Source organism: Polistes dominula, unplaced genomic scaffold, assembly GCF_049000335.1.
Source record: "Polistes dominula isolate Pdom_NZ unplaced genomic scaffold, Pdom_raw_medaka contig_77, whole genome shotgun sequence".
Taxonomy (NCBI): domain Eukaryota; kingdom Metazoa; phylum Arthropoda; class Insecta; order Hymenoptera; family Vespidae; genus Polistes; species Polistes dominula.
Window position 1 is genome coordinate 7,298,813 of NW_028301152.1, and position 16,051 is coordinate 7,314,863.

The 16,051-nt window shown below is 27.1% G+C and overlaps 4 protein-coding genes and 1 non-coding gene across 6 annotated transcripts; 4 read left to right on the top strand and 1 right to left on the bottom strand.

Moving 5' to 3' along the window:
* Positions 1-442: 442 nt before the first annotated feature.
* Positions 443-8,453, top strand: LOC107068926 (ubiquitin carboxyl-terminal hydrolase 15). 2 transcript variants are annotated; one of them, XM_015325784.2, is made up of 13 exons: positions 443-589; positions 1,382-1,595; positions 2,125-2,351; positions 2,584-2,885; positions 2,990-3,263; positions 3,362-4,071; positions 4,710-4,985; positions 5,347-5,604; positions 6,319-6,621; positions 6,807-7,018; positions 7,107-7,223; positions 7,313-7,431; positions 7,809-8,453. In XM_015325784.2, exons 2-13 carry the CDS (start codon positions 1,408-1,410, stop codon positions 7,979-7,981), a joined length of 3,159 nt encoding a protein of 1,052 aa, XP_015181270.1. In that variant the 5' UTR covers positions 443-589; positions 1,382-1,407; the 3' UTR covers positions 7,982-8,453. The 2 variants fall into 2 exon arrangements, with proteins under 2 accessions (XP_015181270.1, XP_015181271.1); XM_015325785.2 differs by lacking the exons at positions 7,107-7,223; positions 7,313-7,431; positions 7,809-8,453 and having other exon boundaries at positions 6,319-6,661; positions 6,807-6,976.
* On the top strand, positions 5,757-6,048 carry LOC149030718 (Nuclear RNase P). The gene has a single exon (XR_016178547.1).
* On the bottom strand, positions 8,129-9,906 carry LOC107068927 (uncharacterized). Its single transcript, XM_015325786.2, has 2 exons — positions 9,699-9,906; positions 8,129-9,036 (listed from the first exon to the last, which is right to left on the bottom strand). The coding sequence occupies exons 1-2, from the start codon at positions 9,892-9,894 to the stop codon at positions 8,663-8,665; spliced, it is 570 nt and encodes a 189-aa protein (XP_015181272.2). The 5' UTR covers positions 9,895-9,906; the 3' UTR covers positions 8,129-8,662.
* Positions 9,907-9,958: 52 nt separating this feature from the next.
* LOC107068878 (uncharacterized) lies at positions 9,959-14,132 on the top strand. Its single transcript, XM_015325699.2, has 5 exons — positions 9,959-10,572; positions 11,070-11,444; positions 11,528-11,734; positions 12,218-12,738; positions 12,816-14,132. The coding sequence occupies exons 2-5, from the start codon at positions 11,441-11,443 to the stop codon at positions 13,398-13,400; spliced, it is 1,317 nt and encodes a 438-aa protein (XP_015181185.2). The 5' UTR covers positions 9,959-10,572; positions 11,070-11,440; the 3' UTR covers positions 13,401-14,132.
* A 403-nt stretch (positions 14,133-14,535) lies between these two features.
* On the top strand, positions 14,536-16,051 carry LOC107068925 (histone H2B). The gene has a single exon (XM_015325783.2). The coding sequence runs from the start codon at positions 14,683-14,685 to the stop codon at positions 15,052-15,054; it is 372 nt and encodes a 123-aa protein (XP_015181269.1). The 5' UTR covers positions 14,536-14,682; the 3' UTR covers positions 15,055-16,051.

A 16,051-nucleotide genomic window follows, 5' to 3' on the forward strand; every position in this document is an offset into this window, starting at 1 on the left:
AGTTTGGTTACACTTTTGAACGTTACAGTTAAAAATTTTACTGTTGGCTACCCTGATTATCGAATCAATGAAAATGGCTTTAAAATTACCAAACTTTGGGATAGTTTACAACATGAATAATAGTGTTTGTTTCTTAATGGTCATCAACACAGGCAATTTTTAACGTGCATTTTTATTGGTCGTCATATAGTTACATTGAAATATTTCAATAAATCATATTATATATATTCCGTATTGTTAAACCGTTAACCAACGCAATGGTACCAATTTTAATGGTCGAACAAATATAGAATAGATGCTTTTTTATTGGTCGTCAATGTAGACAATGTCTGACATTCTTTCTCATTGGTCATCATATAGTTACTTAAATAAATCCACAAATCACATTGTATGGATTCTGTCTTGCAAAACTTTTAACGGATGCAATGGTATCTAACGTTCGTGAGCATTTCCGTTCATTTTAGGAGGGAGTCAATAGCATTGTGAGCACAGTGACGATAATAGCTGAAGAATCGAGATTTGAAAGGAACGAGAGCGTCCATTTTCAACTCTTGATGTACGAATATCCAATTTAATGTACATCTATCAAGTAAGTATAAATTATTTTCAATTTGATTAAATTCTTTTCACATTCGTAATATATTTATTTAATTTATAAGAGAAAATGTATATCTTCAGATTAGTGTTAATACGACTATAGATATATTTTACGAGAAAGTATACCAACGCTTTTCCTGAATCACGATTTTGAGTTTCTTCCATATTGATCGATTTTTTTTAAATTAATTTTATCACTCAATTGAAATTAAATATCAATGTCTTTTTTAATCATTGACTCGATATTATTGTTATTATCATGCATTTAATTAATCATACATGGTATTTGTAAGTAAAGTCTAACGTGTTAGGTTAGGACTAACTAAATTAATCTAAAATCCCGCGTGGTTGGTAATATTTTCATAATTTCATACTATTACTATGCAAATTTTCATTTTATTTTATTCAATATTGTTTAAATTTTTACTACTATATTGTCTTATTTTATTTATAATTATAAATTATTTATTGCTTTATATTTTTTTATTTAAATATATAATAATATATTTTTATTTAAAAAACATATAAGTTGTAAATATTATTTCTTCTGGAATATGAACTTTGTTAAATAAATTTTTTTTTAAACTTTTATAAATTTAAATTAACTAATAATTCAATTGATAAAAATTTATTATAATATTAAAGTTATTAAAAATCAAATTAATAAATGTTGCATTTTTTTTTTATTTTTATATTATAATTTTAATAATAATAATTTATAAAAATTATTGTTTCCATAAAATAGATGAATTATTGTAATTTTATTTATTATTCTTGTAATTAGGATATTAACAAAATCGTTCTACCCGAATGGAGAGTCAATTAAACTCATCAAAACTAGAAAACGTATCAATGATTGAATCGTCTGAAATTTTTCATTTATCTGAGGTACCTGAGATATCAGAAGTATTAGAACCGACAGGTCTCAGTCCATTAACTTCGTCTCTGGATCAAACTCTTACATTACAGGCAGAGAATATGACTATCGAAGAATTGTGGTATTAATCATTTTTCTTGCTTTATATTTGTAATACAAATAATTAACTCTTTGCATTCAACATTGACCGTTTTTAAATAGTATTATACAATTAATTTTTTAATTGATAATGACAAGTTAATTTATCTTGATATTTTGTATTTTATTATCACTTGTTTATTTTTTAGCTTAAAATATTCTTTTATTTATTGAAAAACATATACTCTTTAAATTCCCTATTATTTAAAAATCACGTAAAATACAATGTTTTACTTAATGTATTAATTAATGTTTTACAAACTGTATTTTTGATATATTACTTTTCTGAAACAAATTTAAATTATAATTTTATAAAAGAATATACGAGGTTATTATTAGTTTTGGTCAATTTATAAACCGAAAATTTGTAGGATTATAATAATGGTTCAATAATAGAGTACTCGAATGCAAAGAGTTAACACATTGTTGACCAGTAATTTTACTCAGAATCTATCTCATATCATTATGAGTGAACGATAATAAATTTAATGACAGATATACCTTTTCAATAGGCCCGAAGCAAGTAGCCCTGTATCAGACCGTCCTATTCCGCTTCCACCTGCACCTGAATCTGAATTAAGTGATTTCAGAGATGTTGATTTTAGAGATTCTAACACAGATACAAATGTTGATTCAGGAGCATTAGTACAATACGGTCCGCTTTTTCCACCTTCAGGAACACCGGCATTAAACAATATTTTTGCTGAGACTGGAGATGTTCAGGATGATTCTACAATGGGTAATAATATTTCTACTTGTATCTAACACGTTTCATTCTAAACTAATTGTTTATGACTTTCTGTTTAAGCCGCATAAGTCGTATATACACAAATTAATGAATAGCAAAAATTTCAATGGATTTAAACAAAAAGTTCATAGTAAGAATATATGCGACCCAAACGGCACAGAAAGTATTAATTCAACTGTATAAGATATGAAACTAATAAGATATGAAATCAATTACCTCATAGGTCCTTTACCTGGCCATACAGAAATAGTTGTTTTATCTGTTGGAGTTTGTGGACTTCGTAATCTTGGAAACACTTGCTTTATGGCTGCTGGTTTACAATGTTTAACTGCAACGCCACCTGTTTTACATCATTTTTTAAATTTAGAAGAAAAAGGAGAAAAATTACCACCGCCTGGATCTTTAATGGCACATTTTAGTGGACTTCTTTGTAAAATGTGGTCAGGCAAATACAGTGCATTAAAACCAACTGAATTTAAACAGACATTGGGTGTATATCACTCCCAATTTAAGGACTACAGACAGGTAAGCTTGTGACAGTCAAAAAATCATTTGCATTTATGATATCTAAAAGACTTATCGACAACTCGAGGATCCCGGAAGCAATTAACAACGGTTGTCGTTGGCAGCATGACTGCCAAGAGTTCCTTGCGCTACTGCTAGACTCTCTGCACGAGCAAATGAATACGGCAAAATCATCTAAGAATTGCCACGTTCCAGTATCAACGTCAACTGCCAAATCATCCTTTACTCTCGTTGAAAATTCAAATGGAAAGAACGTTTCCTCCGCCACTGCCACTAGGAATTCAAACTGCGCTAGCGATTTCTTAGAAGCTTATAATTGTTTACCAACATTAGATTCTCCTAATAGTCCAAATCTTACAATGGCTGGTTCTTTAAGAGGTATATAATTTAACATATATACATTTTAATATTTATTTTTCTTTTTATCAGATATCTACTATTAAAGACAATATTTAGCTCTGCATATCTTGTTTTAGATTTTAACTCCCCAGTATGTGAATTAGATAGTACTGCAAATTCACCAAGATGCTCACCTTTAAATGATGATGACGATGAAGAGACTTTAGATTCTGAAGAAATGATGAATACAAAATCTGGTTCTTTCATACATAATGAAGTTAATGAAGGAAGTTCTGACGCATGTTCTTTGTTAAATTCTTGGGACAAATTATACAAAAATGTTCCACAGTTTCGCGGATTATATGATATTCACAAAGAAGCTAAAACTAGTAATGCTAATTTTCTTGTAACACAGCAAGAGTGTAATAATGAAATTCATTACGATTCGCAAAAATTTCCAAAAGAAAATGTTCGTAGAATGCCATTGGATAATTCTAATTTAATGGAAAATCATGATTTTGACAATAAAAGTGTTAGTATTAAACGTATTAAAGAAGTTAACATACAGAAAAGTAATCGCGAAGTAGATTGTGTTTCAAGTTGTTCTGACTTAGAATACGATAGAGATTTAGAAAAGTGCAATGTAAAACGAATGAGATTGGAAGATCAAGAGAAAAATCATAAATGTGATGGTTTAAGTGGTACCATGCAATGTTTGCGTACCTTACAACCTGGGGAAAATGGATCAGTTATTCCACAAGATGAAGCCGATAAACATTGGGCTAAGCATTTACGTTGTAATAATAGTATTATAGTAGATACTTTTCAAGGACAATTTAAAAGTACAGTAAGTATTCAAATATAAAAGTTCCTTACTTAAATAATGGAACTTACGTTGGGGTGGAACTAAGTATAATTAGTTATCACCGTGAAAAGTTTCTAAATCAAAATACAGTAGATCTCTCTTGTTCTTAGAAGTATAAGAGACAAGTCTCATACTGCTGTTACAGATCATACTGCTAACACTTATACACATATAAATCTTTTAACTCCACTTTCAGAGTATATTTCAGTTTTATTACTAAACCATTTGATTAATACTTCATTTTTTATATTTAAAATAAATATATTTTTAACATATTAATACAATGAGGATCACCAGTGACTAATACTAAGTTTGCTTATAGTACCACGGAAGTCACTGGTGATCTCTGGTAAGATAAATGTATTACATATGATTACACTATAACTTATTTGTTTTAAGCAATATAAAATAAATGTAGCATTCAACGTGTTAATAATTAAACTTAATGTTACTAAATAAAAATTATTTTTATGACCGTTCAATAATAAATAATAGGATAAAGTATATTTTGTTTTATGAAATTGGCATATTATATAATTGGCTCATATTATACACATATATAATTGATTGATATATCTTATTGAAATATTAGATATTTTAAATTTTTATATGTTTAACAGGTTATATGTGCTGTCTGTAAACATGTTTCGGTAACGTACGAACCATTTATGTATCTTTCGGTTCCTTTACCTCGTGCAATGGAAAGGCAGTTTACCATAACATATGTCCCAGCATACGGTGCTCGACCTATAAGATGTGTAGTATCATTAAATAAACAATCGCGTATAGGAAAATTAAAGGAGGAATTGTTACATACTCTTGAGAAGGAAACAGTATCATTATCAAATATTGCAATGGCTGAGATTTTTGAAAATCACATATCAAAAATTTTGGTGGTGAGTACCTGAATATGTGTATCTATATTTATATTCAATTTTTAATTAGTAGACTTTTGCTTGTAATGTAAATGCACATTATATATTATTATTAATATTGTAACTTAAGTATAAAAAATATTCTTACTGCCTATAGTCAAATCATAATGGAGGAAAAAGAAGACGGTATTTTGATTAATCTCAATAACCGTTGATACTATCCTCCAATAAAAATTCTATGAAAGAACATTCTCATAGTCATAAAGATTTAACTATGGGACTACATTTTGTAGTACAAAATTAATATAATTTTTAACTAAATATTTGTTAAATTATCTAAATTGACAGTTACTTTATATCTTTTTTTTATTATACATTTAAGGATGATAATACATTATTGAGACAAGTCGATGACACTAATCGATCCATATATGCATTTGAATTGACGGATCCTCCTGATGCATGTACTATCCTATCTGACAGTGGTGGAGATCGTTTAATAGAAGCTGAATCTTGTCAGAAAGGTACGGCTGCAAATGAAGCAATTCAATGTACAATATGCCTTGATGATACAGGTGTTGATTTTAAAAAACACGAAGCTAACAACTGCAGCTTGATCATATGTGACTCGTGTATAGAAGTGAGTAATCGTATACAATATTATTTTAATATTATTTTATCTTTTAATATAATACCAAAGTTCATAAATATAAATATAATATGTCCTACCTCTTTCTTGATAGATGTTCTTTTACTTTTTTATTTTTGATATTAAACCCCATGATGAATTAGGCAGTATCAATCTAGCAGAAGGGGTTAACATACGAGGTATTTAATTACCAATAATAAACCTCGGGAAGGTCTGAGAAAAGGTCTGTAAAAACATCCTAGAAGGATGGCACTTTAAAGATGTGTATGGGAACAGAAATAGCTTCGTGTTACCAAATAAGCCAGGGACGTTTTAATATAAACAGAGGTAATTGGGAACACGAAGATGGAAACCTGTATGACCTGCTTTTGTAGCCTAATCTGTCAGCTGGTTTATTTTTATTCCAGAACTCAATTCAGACTAATCTGATACTGCCTATACTGAGGGTTTTTCTTATTTTTATTTTCATTTGTTTAATTATTATCATCTTGTATTTCTTAATCGTAATTAATTTTTTGTTCCCTCAATTAAAAGATAATATATATTGCTATACAGTTAATTTAAAAACTTTAATTTACTTTACTAAGAAAAAAGTCAAGAAAAAATACACTTAACTTTAGAAATTGAAATAAAAATAACAAAACATGCAACATTTTATTTAAATATGAATACTATGAGAAAATGGTTACTTCTATTATCCAACAGAATTGCCCTCGAAATCAAGGGGACCAAAAAGTGTGCCCAATATGTCGTATCGATATAACAGATTTTACCAAAGTGGATCACACCAGTCGACCGAGACCAGTTGTTCGAATTTTGAATGTTCCTTTGGTTTTAAGACACGATACTACTCATGAAGCATCAAACAATCATAAAAGTACAAACCTATTTGGTCACCCATATTTAGTTAGATTACCATCAAGAGTAAATGCTAAAGACTTGTACGATGTTGTCAGGAAGAACATACCACAAGAAGGACATTATACTGTTCATTTTGTTGATGGGCAGGTGAGGATTTCTCTTCTAACATTTTATCTAAGTTATATAGGTATGTTAATTAACTAATCATAAGGTATACAAAAATAAAAAAATAAAAGCAATACAAAGGCATATAAGTAAAATGAGAAGATATATTTTAATAATAAATGCATTAATTTACGAATACTACATTCAATATTCTCCTTTTATTACAGGGTCATCACTGCTCTCGATGTATGTATAATAAACCTTGTAAAGGTTGCAGCGTACCAGAATCTGGTATAATAACTCTACAAAAAGGTGATAACCTTGCTGTTTGTTATACCGAGCACGTTCCTAAGATAGCATCCCCAATCGATCATAGTAGTATTACAAAACAACATGATCCTTTATCATTATATGAATGTTTACAAGCATTTAGTCAAAGGTAACATCATAATTGATTAAATTATTATACTATTAATAATATAAAGAAAATAATAAAACTATTTTTTATTCTATTATTTATACAATAGCGAAACTTTGGATGAACACAATCCTTGGTTTTGTCCCAAATGTGAACGGAATCAATGTGCTACCAAGACTCTTACAGTTCATAGGTATCCCAAGTTCCTCATAGTATACTTAAAACGGTAAGTAATGTTATATTAATGAATTATATTATTTCATATATATTAAAATATCTGACATAACATTAACATGTTTTTTTAATTCATTACAGATTCGTATTTTATGAATGTACTAGTTTAAAACTAGACGATAAAGTTACATTCCCTTTAGTTGATCTTAACATAGGTCGTCATTTATATGATCTTTATGCTTGCGTATGTCATTTTGGAGGTATGTATATATATACTTTCTTTTTTTAAATATTATATAGGAAATTTTACAAACTTAATTCACCTAAATGTGCTACCTAAATTATTTGTAAATAGTTTTTGTTATATGAAAATTCAAAAGTACGTTTATATTTCAATGAAAAAAAACTAAGTAAAAACAGATTACATTATAATATCCTATCCTTCTTCATCTACTTCATGATAAAATGTACATTTGTGTTCTAATTGGTCCGTACAATAATTTTATTCGTAATGCAAGTATCCGTTCCAACGAAAAATGTATTTGTATATTGAAGAAATTGAAATACTTTTTCATATAACAAACAAATTACAAATACCCCCTTTACTGCTTTATAAATGCATAATTGAACATTTTAGGTGTATCGGCAGGACATTATACTGCATATGCAAAAAATCCCCGTACTGACGTATGGTATTATTATAACGATGACATTACTAGTAAACAAATACCACAAGAAGAGGATTTTAGTAATGCCTACATATTATTTTACAGTCAACAAGGAGTCAATTTAAAATCGTGCAATTTATAACCGCTAAAGTACCTAACCGGATGGTATAATAAATCTCCGGTCAGGCAGACGATAATGAAAAAACAAAAGTATTTTCAATCAAATATTCGTTCAGCGGTCATGTCAAAATGGTTTTTAGATCGTCGATCGTTTTCTTTTTTATTCCTGTTCTCGTTGTTATTGTTGTTTTTTCGAAAACTTAAATTAACTTCTTAACTCGATATTATTATGAACAAAACCAAAAATTTACATTCAAGTTTTAAAAAGAGAAATAGAGGAGAGATAATGGATCATATGTTTTCTTTAAAATAATTATATCGTTGATATACAAGCATGCATTAAACGTGGTATGATCTACTTTTTAAAAGGTCTGAGCATATTTATACTGCACAGTCTGTAAATGTATATCGAATTTGTACAGTAGTTAATTAATGTATATATTATGAAGAAGCATAATTTATTAGCGAATAAAACATGAAGGTTCTAACAAGTAGACTACTAGCATATTCTTTTAATTAGAATTTCAAACAAGTATTTTATTTTTATTTGTATTTTTATTTTGATTGTTATTATTATTGTTGTCAAATTTGTTATCTTAGTACACATGCAAATGCATTTATTAAAAAAGAAATATCTTTTATGTTTTATTATAAATTTTGTTTTCTTTTATTTTTATTTTTAAAAAGTGCAAGAATATTACACTTAATTATCGTTATTGTTGCAAAGCTTTATATTTTGACATAATATACTTATATATACGTATCCCATAAAATTTACAAGTGTTCTTACTTTGTCCCCTTTTTTCTTCTCACTTTTACCTTTCTTTTTGCGTTTCTTTATTTTAGTTTCAGCAGATGCATTTGGGATTATTATTCTTGGAGGTGAATCGAACTTACGTAAAGGTATATAATTTCGTGGTAATTTAAACTCAAATTCAAGACTATTTTTTAAATCATCATTGGGCATGATTTGTCTTATTGATTTTAATAAAAACATTTTTTCATTTGGATCTTTCGGAGGTGGTTCATCGTTAGGAATAATATTCACTCTAGTGCATCCTTCTCGACATTTTCTACCTAAAATAAATAAACGCGATTGGGCCAATTTATGCAGAAATCTATACCAGCCCTTTAAATAACTAAAACTTAGTTTTAAAAAGCCCTAGGTGAATCATCTCATTAATTTTGTAATCTTTATTTTCCAAAAATGAATACTCTACAAAACGCTTTTTATATTATACAGTTTATAAAACTGTTTTAGCTATAATTTCATTTTATGTTTATATATATATATATATAAAATATTTATTATTAAATTAGATGAGTAATAAAAAGGAAGAATATATAATATATTTTATCAAATTTACAGAAAAACATGATGCACTATACAGCCTTCTGCTTCAAAAAATAAATAATAAGATAACAATTGATTAACTGCTAACTCAAATTAAAAGAATAATTATAATAAAAATTTATAAAATATAATATGTGTTCCTTTTAAATATCCACTTCATAATTTAACAATAATTTATTTATTTATAATTTAATTATAATATTTAATACTAAATAAGTTTTTCAAAAATATTGTAGAATATTTTTGAAAATTGACAAAACAATTTAATTAACTCGATTTCAAATTATTCAAGAATCGGTAATAAATTTCTGCATAATTTGATTCATTTAATATTTTTGATCATTTAAAGTTAATTTAAGAGTCCTAAATATCAACTCCATTTTACCGTATGCATCCGCACAATTAATATCAATGTTAGAAGACTTTGTTAAACAATTTCTGATCGATTTGATCGAGGAAGTATCTTTAGCCACTTTGATGGATATAGAAGTATCACCAATTTCTTGTGATACTTCGCTATATGGAGATTCGGCATTATCGAGTGAATGATAACATTTTGAGCAAACACATTTGTTATTCATTTTTGATCAAATAATCCAAATAGAATTTGTATAATATTTCTCAAAATTCTACAGGGAGTATCTTGCTCATGTAAATTCCAATTTAATGTATAATGTGATATTTTGTTTTCTGATGAAAGTTACATTATATATTTTACAAAATTGTAATTTCAATATTTATATACTTATACATTTAATTGACGCCATTTTGAAATATTTGAATAAAGTGTTGTATTAAAAAAACAGTTGAACTGACGAGTCGACACAGGGGCGTAAAATTATCGTACACACCGGAAAATTATCGTACGCCCCGGGAAAAATTTGAATTCCAATAATTTCTCGGATGAGATTTTCAAAATCTGGAAAAAGAGTGCGAGTTCCAACTTTTTCAAAGTTGTTGACCTTTTTTTTTTTAGTCTTCAACTTCAAAACCCTATCGTAAAAACGGTAAAAACGGCGTACCGCAGAGAGAAAGACTTATTCGTACAGAGATGAGATCGTACACAAATCGTACACAGATCGTACACGGATCGTGATGGTGGTGGTTCTCGAAATTTCGATTCACTATCCGAAAGTGAAATTTTCCTTGTGCAAAAATTCCCTTTGCTAAATTTGATGACTAAAAAAAAAAGGTCATCAAGTTTTCGATCGTACAGGTTGAATTTTGGATCGTACAAGGGCTCAAATAAAACTCTACATGTAAGTCGTGTTAGTCATCGATGACTAACGTTTTCAACTGTTTTTTTAATTACAAAATAATATGCATGGCCTGACAGGGATTTCCGTAAGAATTTGCGTGATGCTCAACGTGCATTAAACATTAATAAAAATTGAAAAAGAACAAAATAGTATCATGCGGAATTATAAAAACAGATCAGATTCATAACATTTTAAATATAATTTTTTTTTTCTGTGAAAAAATAAATCTTTTCATTTAAAGACTTTTCTTTTCCTAAATGTTAATAAGCTTAGCAGACAACAAGTGTATTCATAATAAGTAAAATGTAGATTAATTTTTTTAATGTTTATTTAGTATTTTGTATTTTATTTTATTTTATTTTTATATCAATAAATAATTGTTGAATAAATTATCCAATTTTCCATTAAGTATTTATTATGATAAAATTCGTTGATGGAATTATGTCCGCAAATCAAGGTTCCAATGTAATTACATTCCACTCTTATATTTTTTTTAGTTCATGAGAAGTAAGGAAATTTCCGGAAAAGTCATCACTTCCGGTTCTGATGAAAAGGGAATCCCCTTCAGTGAAAACCCGTTTGTATCAAATGAACGCAACGATGTTTTTCTGTACTATTATTAGTATTGGTACTTGGTGCATTATTAGCAATCGCTCATTGGCTGATACTTTAGTTCAGTTTCGCCAACGTTAGTTTTGTGATGAATAAGAAATCTTAACAAGTGATAAAATTAAATAACAATCTTAACTTTTCTGATAAAGATAATACGTGATAGTTTAGTAACGTAATTAGTATCATTTCTCAATAAAAGTACTTTCAAAAAATATATTTTAAACAAAATAAAACAAATTGTATATTACAATACAATATGGGTATGAACATTTATATTGTTATTATGGTTACGAGAAAAAAGACTTTATCATTTTATTAATATTAATATTATATTCTTTTGTAGGTTCGTCACAAAGTACTGAGCACAATATTCCAAAAAGTGCATATGAAAAAGCACAGAAAACTTCTACAAAAAGCAATTTGAATCATACTGAACACAAAATATACCCTGACTTACATAAACCAACTACTACAAGTAATATTGTAGAACCTATCAAAACAAATGTTTACTATTCAAAAAATGCATCTAATGTTACACACTATCCAGAAGGTAAGAATATTTATTTAAAAGAATAATTTACAAATTAAACTAAAAATTGTTCAATCCATCAATTGATTTAAAAGAGTCAAATTCATAACTATAATTTGATTAATAATTATATCAATTTTTCATTACAAAATGATTTATAAATAAAATATATATCTAATAATAAGGAAAGTGGAATATAAAAAATGAGACGTTTTTAAATATTAGCAAATTCATAATTTGGTAGTATTTAAAAGGCAATACGTAATACATTTTCAACTTGGACTCTGTATTTGAATAGTAATACTCTAGTAGCACAAAATATTGTAAAATATTGAATACACATGTGTATTTAATATTAAAAAGAGATTCAATTTTTTTTTAATATTAAATACACATGTATTCTTCAATATTTTTCAATATTTTGTGTTACTAGGGTATATATATATATATATATTGTATGTTCATTTATAGTAACATTTGTATTATCAATTTATTCAAACACAGAATTGGTAAACCACATGCAAAATAAAGAGTTTCATAATAATTTTGTACATTATCACGGAAACTCTAGTGAATTTGTTTCACCTCCTAAAGAAAAATTAATAAAACAATTAAATTTGAATCAAGAGAAAGTAAATAATGATTTGTATAAAAATAGTAAAGAAATGCCTAGCGCACCACCTAGAAGTGAAATTTTTTCGCAATCTATACATAAACCTAAACCTCCAGCAGAAATAAAAAACTTACAAGAGTTTATAAATAGCTGGAATATGTGGAAAGAAGATATGAGATTATATTTAATGCGTCAAGATTATAATAAGAAAGATTATGATAAATGGGGTTTATATGTTTTAAATTTCATGGGTTCTATTAGTCTTGAAATATTTGAAAACTTTATATTCAATAAGGATGAAGATAAAAATAATTTTACAGTATTAATTGATAAATTTGATGCATATCATAAGTTTATTACGACCGTTAAATTTGAAAATGAGAGTGTAATAAATTATATAAAAAGACTTAAGGTATGTTATAGATGAAACACAAAAGTGTGAAGAATACGATATACATATATATCTAATTTTTTATTTATATTTTTAAGGACAATTATACAAAAAATATCAAAGATATCGACAATATGGTAAAGAACAAAATACAAGAAGAAATTGAAAAGTTTTATAAAGAACGATTCATTGCAATAGCTAGTTCTAAGATACCAGATTTCAATTTTAAAAAAACATTGAAATCGTTAACGATAACAGAAATTGCTTTTCTATGGGACTTATGTAATAATTCCATTTGGGAAGAAAATAAGATTTGTAAATACTGTGGCAGGTTACATCCGAAGGACAAGTGTTTTGCATTTGGAAAAGAATGTAACAAATGTAAAAGAAGAAATCACTTCAGTAAGTATTGTCCCGGTGTAATGTACATTAATAACTGCAGCTTCTGCGGAGGAGACCACGGAGCAAAGAGGTGTTTAGCATATGACGAAACATGTTCTAAATGTAACAAACTACATCACTTTTCATGGATGTGTTCAAAAATAAGAATGTTACGGAATTGTAAATTTTGTGGTCTGGCTCACGTGATGGATAGAAGCAAATGTCCAGCACTAATAAGTTTATGTAGTATTTGTAAACAAACTGGACATTATGATATAAAATGTCCTAAATCGAATGTTTAGGAGGTACAATTATGAAATAAAAATAATGTCAATTCTAGGAAAGAATGTATAATTTAAAAAAAAAGAGATTGTACTTTATATTTTATCAATAATGTTGAATTAGATAAAAAGTGATAAATAATATGAACAACTTTTAAATAACTTTTGATACGTCTTGATTTTAAATTGATGGCAAAAACAATTTTCATTTACATCTTTATCAATTCTGAATATGTCGAAGTATTAATAATGTTTAAATAGTACTTAATTTCGATCATTTTCAATAACAAAATATTTGTTCAATGTTAATTATTTAACGTTCTGAAATAATTATTTTAAATTGAAATAACTTTTAAACGACTTAATAGATCAATTTGAAATGTTTGCAATGACTTAAGCATTAAATAAGAAACATTCTCTTAAATTTTCATTCTCTTCAGCATTTTGACATACCTCCCAAACATTCTTAATCTAAAAGAGATATAATTATATTTTATTAATCGATACGTTTAATAAGTTTTAAGATCATATCAATATTCGTATACTTTATAAATAACTATTATATTTACCATTTAATTCTTTATATATGTTATATTTACCATAAAGTCTTTATATATGCAATTTTGAAACTTGCAAAGTATAAATTTTATCACGGGTGTCTTATATACTCTCAACAATTTTTGTATAAACCCGCAAAAAAATGGGAAGAATAAAATTAATAGAAAAAAATAAAACAGAACACCAATACACTTACTTCCAATAGATAATCATCTTTCATTATAATTATCTTATACCAAAAAATCGTATTAGATAGTAATACTTTTGCATGAACTTAATATACAATAGATAGTCATACTCTATGGTAAAAGAAAAAAAACAAAAAAATAAATAAATATAAACAAATTAATTGAAAAACAATAAATTTCAAATAAAATCTAAAAAAAAATATAACAGATGAATAAAAATTAATGAATTAAATATAAAAAAAATATAAAATGACATATTCTATGGTGAATATAGTGTTTTCTTGAATAGACCACTCCTTGTGGATTGAAGATGCGACCAACCGAAATCGTTATCCTTTAACCATCGAACGAAACAGGGTGTTTGTGGGCGTTTTGTTAGGGTATTGGCTCATATACGCCGGCGCAGAATTCCAGACAGCATAAAGAAACCGTAGAATCCGTTTTCTCCTGTTCATAACGATTCGAACAGTATTCTGTGTAGGATCCATCCCAAGAGATTAGATAATATTTGAATAAAATAATTGTTAATATTATAATAACGCATATATAAATCAATCATGCCTCCTAAAACTAGTGGGAAAGCAATGAAAAAAGCTGGCAAAGCTCAAAAGAATATCAGTAAAACTGATAAAAAAAAAAAACGGAAGAGGAAAGAAAGCTATGCCATTTATATCTATAAAGTATTGAAGCAAGTACATCCAGACACTGGAATATCCAGTAAGGCTATGAGCATCATGAACAGCTTCGTTAATGACGTTTTCGAAAGAATAGCTGCTGAAGCATCGAGATTGGCACATTACAACAAGCGTTCGACAATTACATCTCGGGAGATCCAAACTGCTGTCAGATTATTGTTACCCGGCGAATTAGCTAAGCACGCTGTAAGTGAAGGTACAAAGGCGGTTACCAAATACACTAGTTCCAAGTAATTATTATTTTATATATTATTTTACTTTTTTATTTTTTTTTATTTTTCTTACTTTTTTCTATACACATACATATACACACACGCGACACACACACACATTTATATATATACATATATATATATATATCAACGATCCTTTTAAGGACAATTTCCTTTCATCAAAATTCCTCACATTGCTTTATTTTCATACATTTCAATTTAATTACATCTTCACAAATTTAATGTTTATATATATATATCTGTGTGTGGATGACTATTATTAATTAAATTCTGATGACTGAATATTAATTATATTTATATTGACAATTTTTGTGATATCCTTTATGTTTCGTATGTTTTTTCTTGTTCTTTTTTGCATATGCATATATTAATATTCTTTTACATACATATATATATATTATTTATTTCCTATTGTATCGTCTTGATGACCAATAAACACTGTTATAGATGTGACTTTATAATATAATCTTAAGTACATTGTATGTCCAAGTTTGAAATAAGTAGTGCGAAAAATAATTAACATTTGTTCAAATTATCAGAGAATTCAATTATGAAATTATATTATATTTCTTAACAACATGATATCATCGAATTTTTTAGTTAACAAGTTTCTCTAATCATGTATAAGTTTTCTTTTTTATATATCGAACAAATTGTCTCTCAAGTATTTCATCTCTATTTTTATTAATATTAAGATTGTAATAACTAACTACCTTTATCATAAACAAAGCTTAAATATTTATTATTTGTACATTGATAAATTTTAAATGATCTTAAAAAATGTTACGTAAGATTTAATGTAAAGCTAATGCAAGCTAAATTATTGTAACATTATTTTCATCCTTATTAATTAATGTTGCTGCTATGTAATATGTACTATTATGCATCTGCATAATATCATATAAGATAAAAGAATAAGAAAATTCATTTCAATTTATATACAATATTCTAGCGAATTATTCATTGTCTCATATTTGAAATACATATTTACATAAATA

What these genes read in the sequence shown, in the direction of transcription:
- LOC107068927 (XM_015325786.2), bottom strand. Translation starts at nt 9,894, where the DNA reads ATGAATAACAAATGTGTTTGCTCAAAATGTTATCATTCACTCGATAAT. An exon ending in TAATTGTGCGGATGCATACG is followed by an intron (nt 9,037 to 9,698) that starts GTAAAATGGAGT and finishes TATTTATTTTAG; the next exon opens with GTAGAAAATGTCGAGAAGGA.
- LOC107068925 (XM_015325783.2), top strand. Translation starts at nt 14,683, where the DNA reads ATGCCTCCTAAAACTAGTGGGAAAGCAATGAAAAAAGCTGGCAAAGCT.
- LOC107068926 (XM_015325784.2), top strand. Translation starts at nt 1,408, where the DNA reads ATGGAGAGTCAATTAAACTCATCAAAACTAGAAAACGTATCAATGATT. An exon ending in AAGGACAATTTAAAAGTACA is followed by an intron (nt 4,072 to 4,709) that starts GTAAGTATTCAA and finishes TATGTTTAACAG; the next exon opens with GTTATATGTGCTGTCTGTAA. An exon ending in TTACAAGCATTTAGTCAAAG is followed by an intron (nt 7,019 to 7,106) that starts GTAACATCATAA and finishes TTTATACAATAG; the next exon opens with CGAAACTTTGGATGAACACA.
- LOC107068878 (XM_015325699.2), top strand. An exon ending in TGTTACACACTATCCAGAAG is followed by an intron (nt 11,735 to 12,217) that starts GTAAGAATATTT and finishes ATTCAAACACAG; the next exon opens with AATTGGTAAACCACATGCAA. An exon ending in ATTATATAAAAAGACTTAAG is followed by an intron (nt 12,739 to 12,815) that starts GTATGTTATAGA and finishes TATATTTTTAAG; the next exon opens with GACAATTATACAAAAAATAT.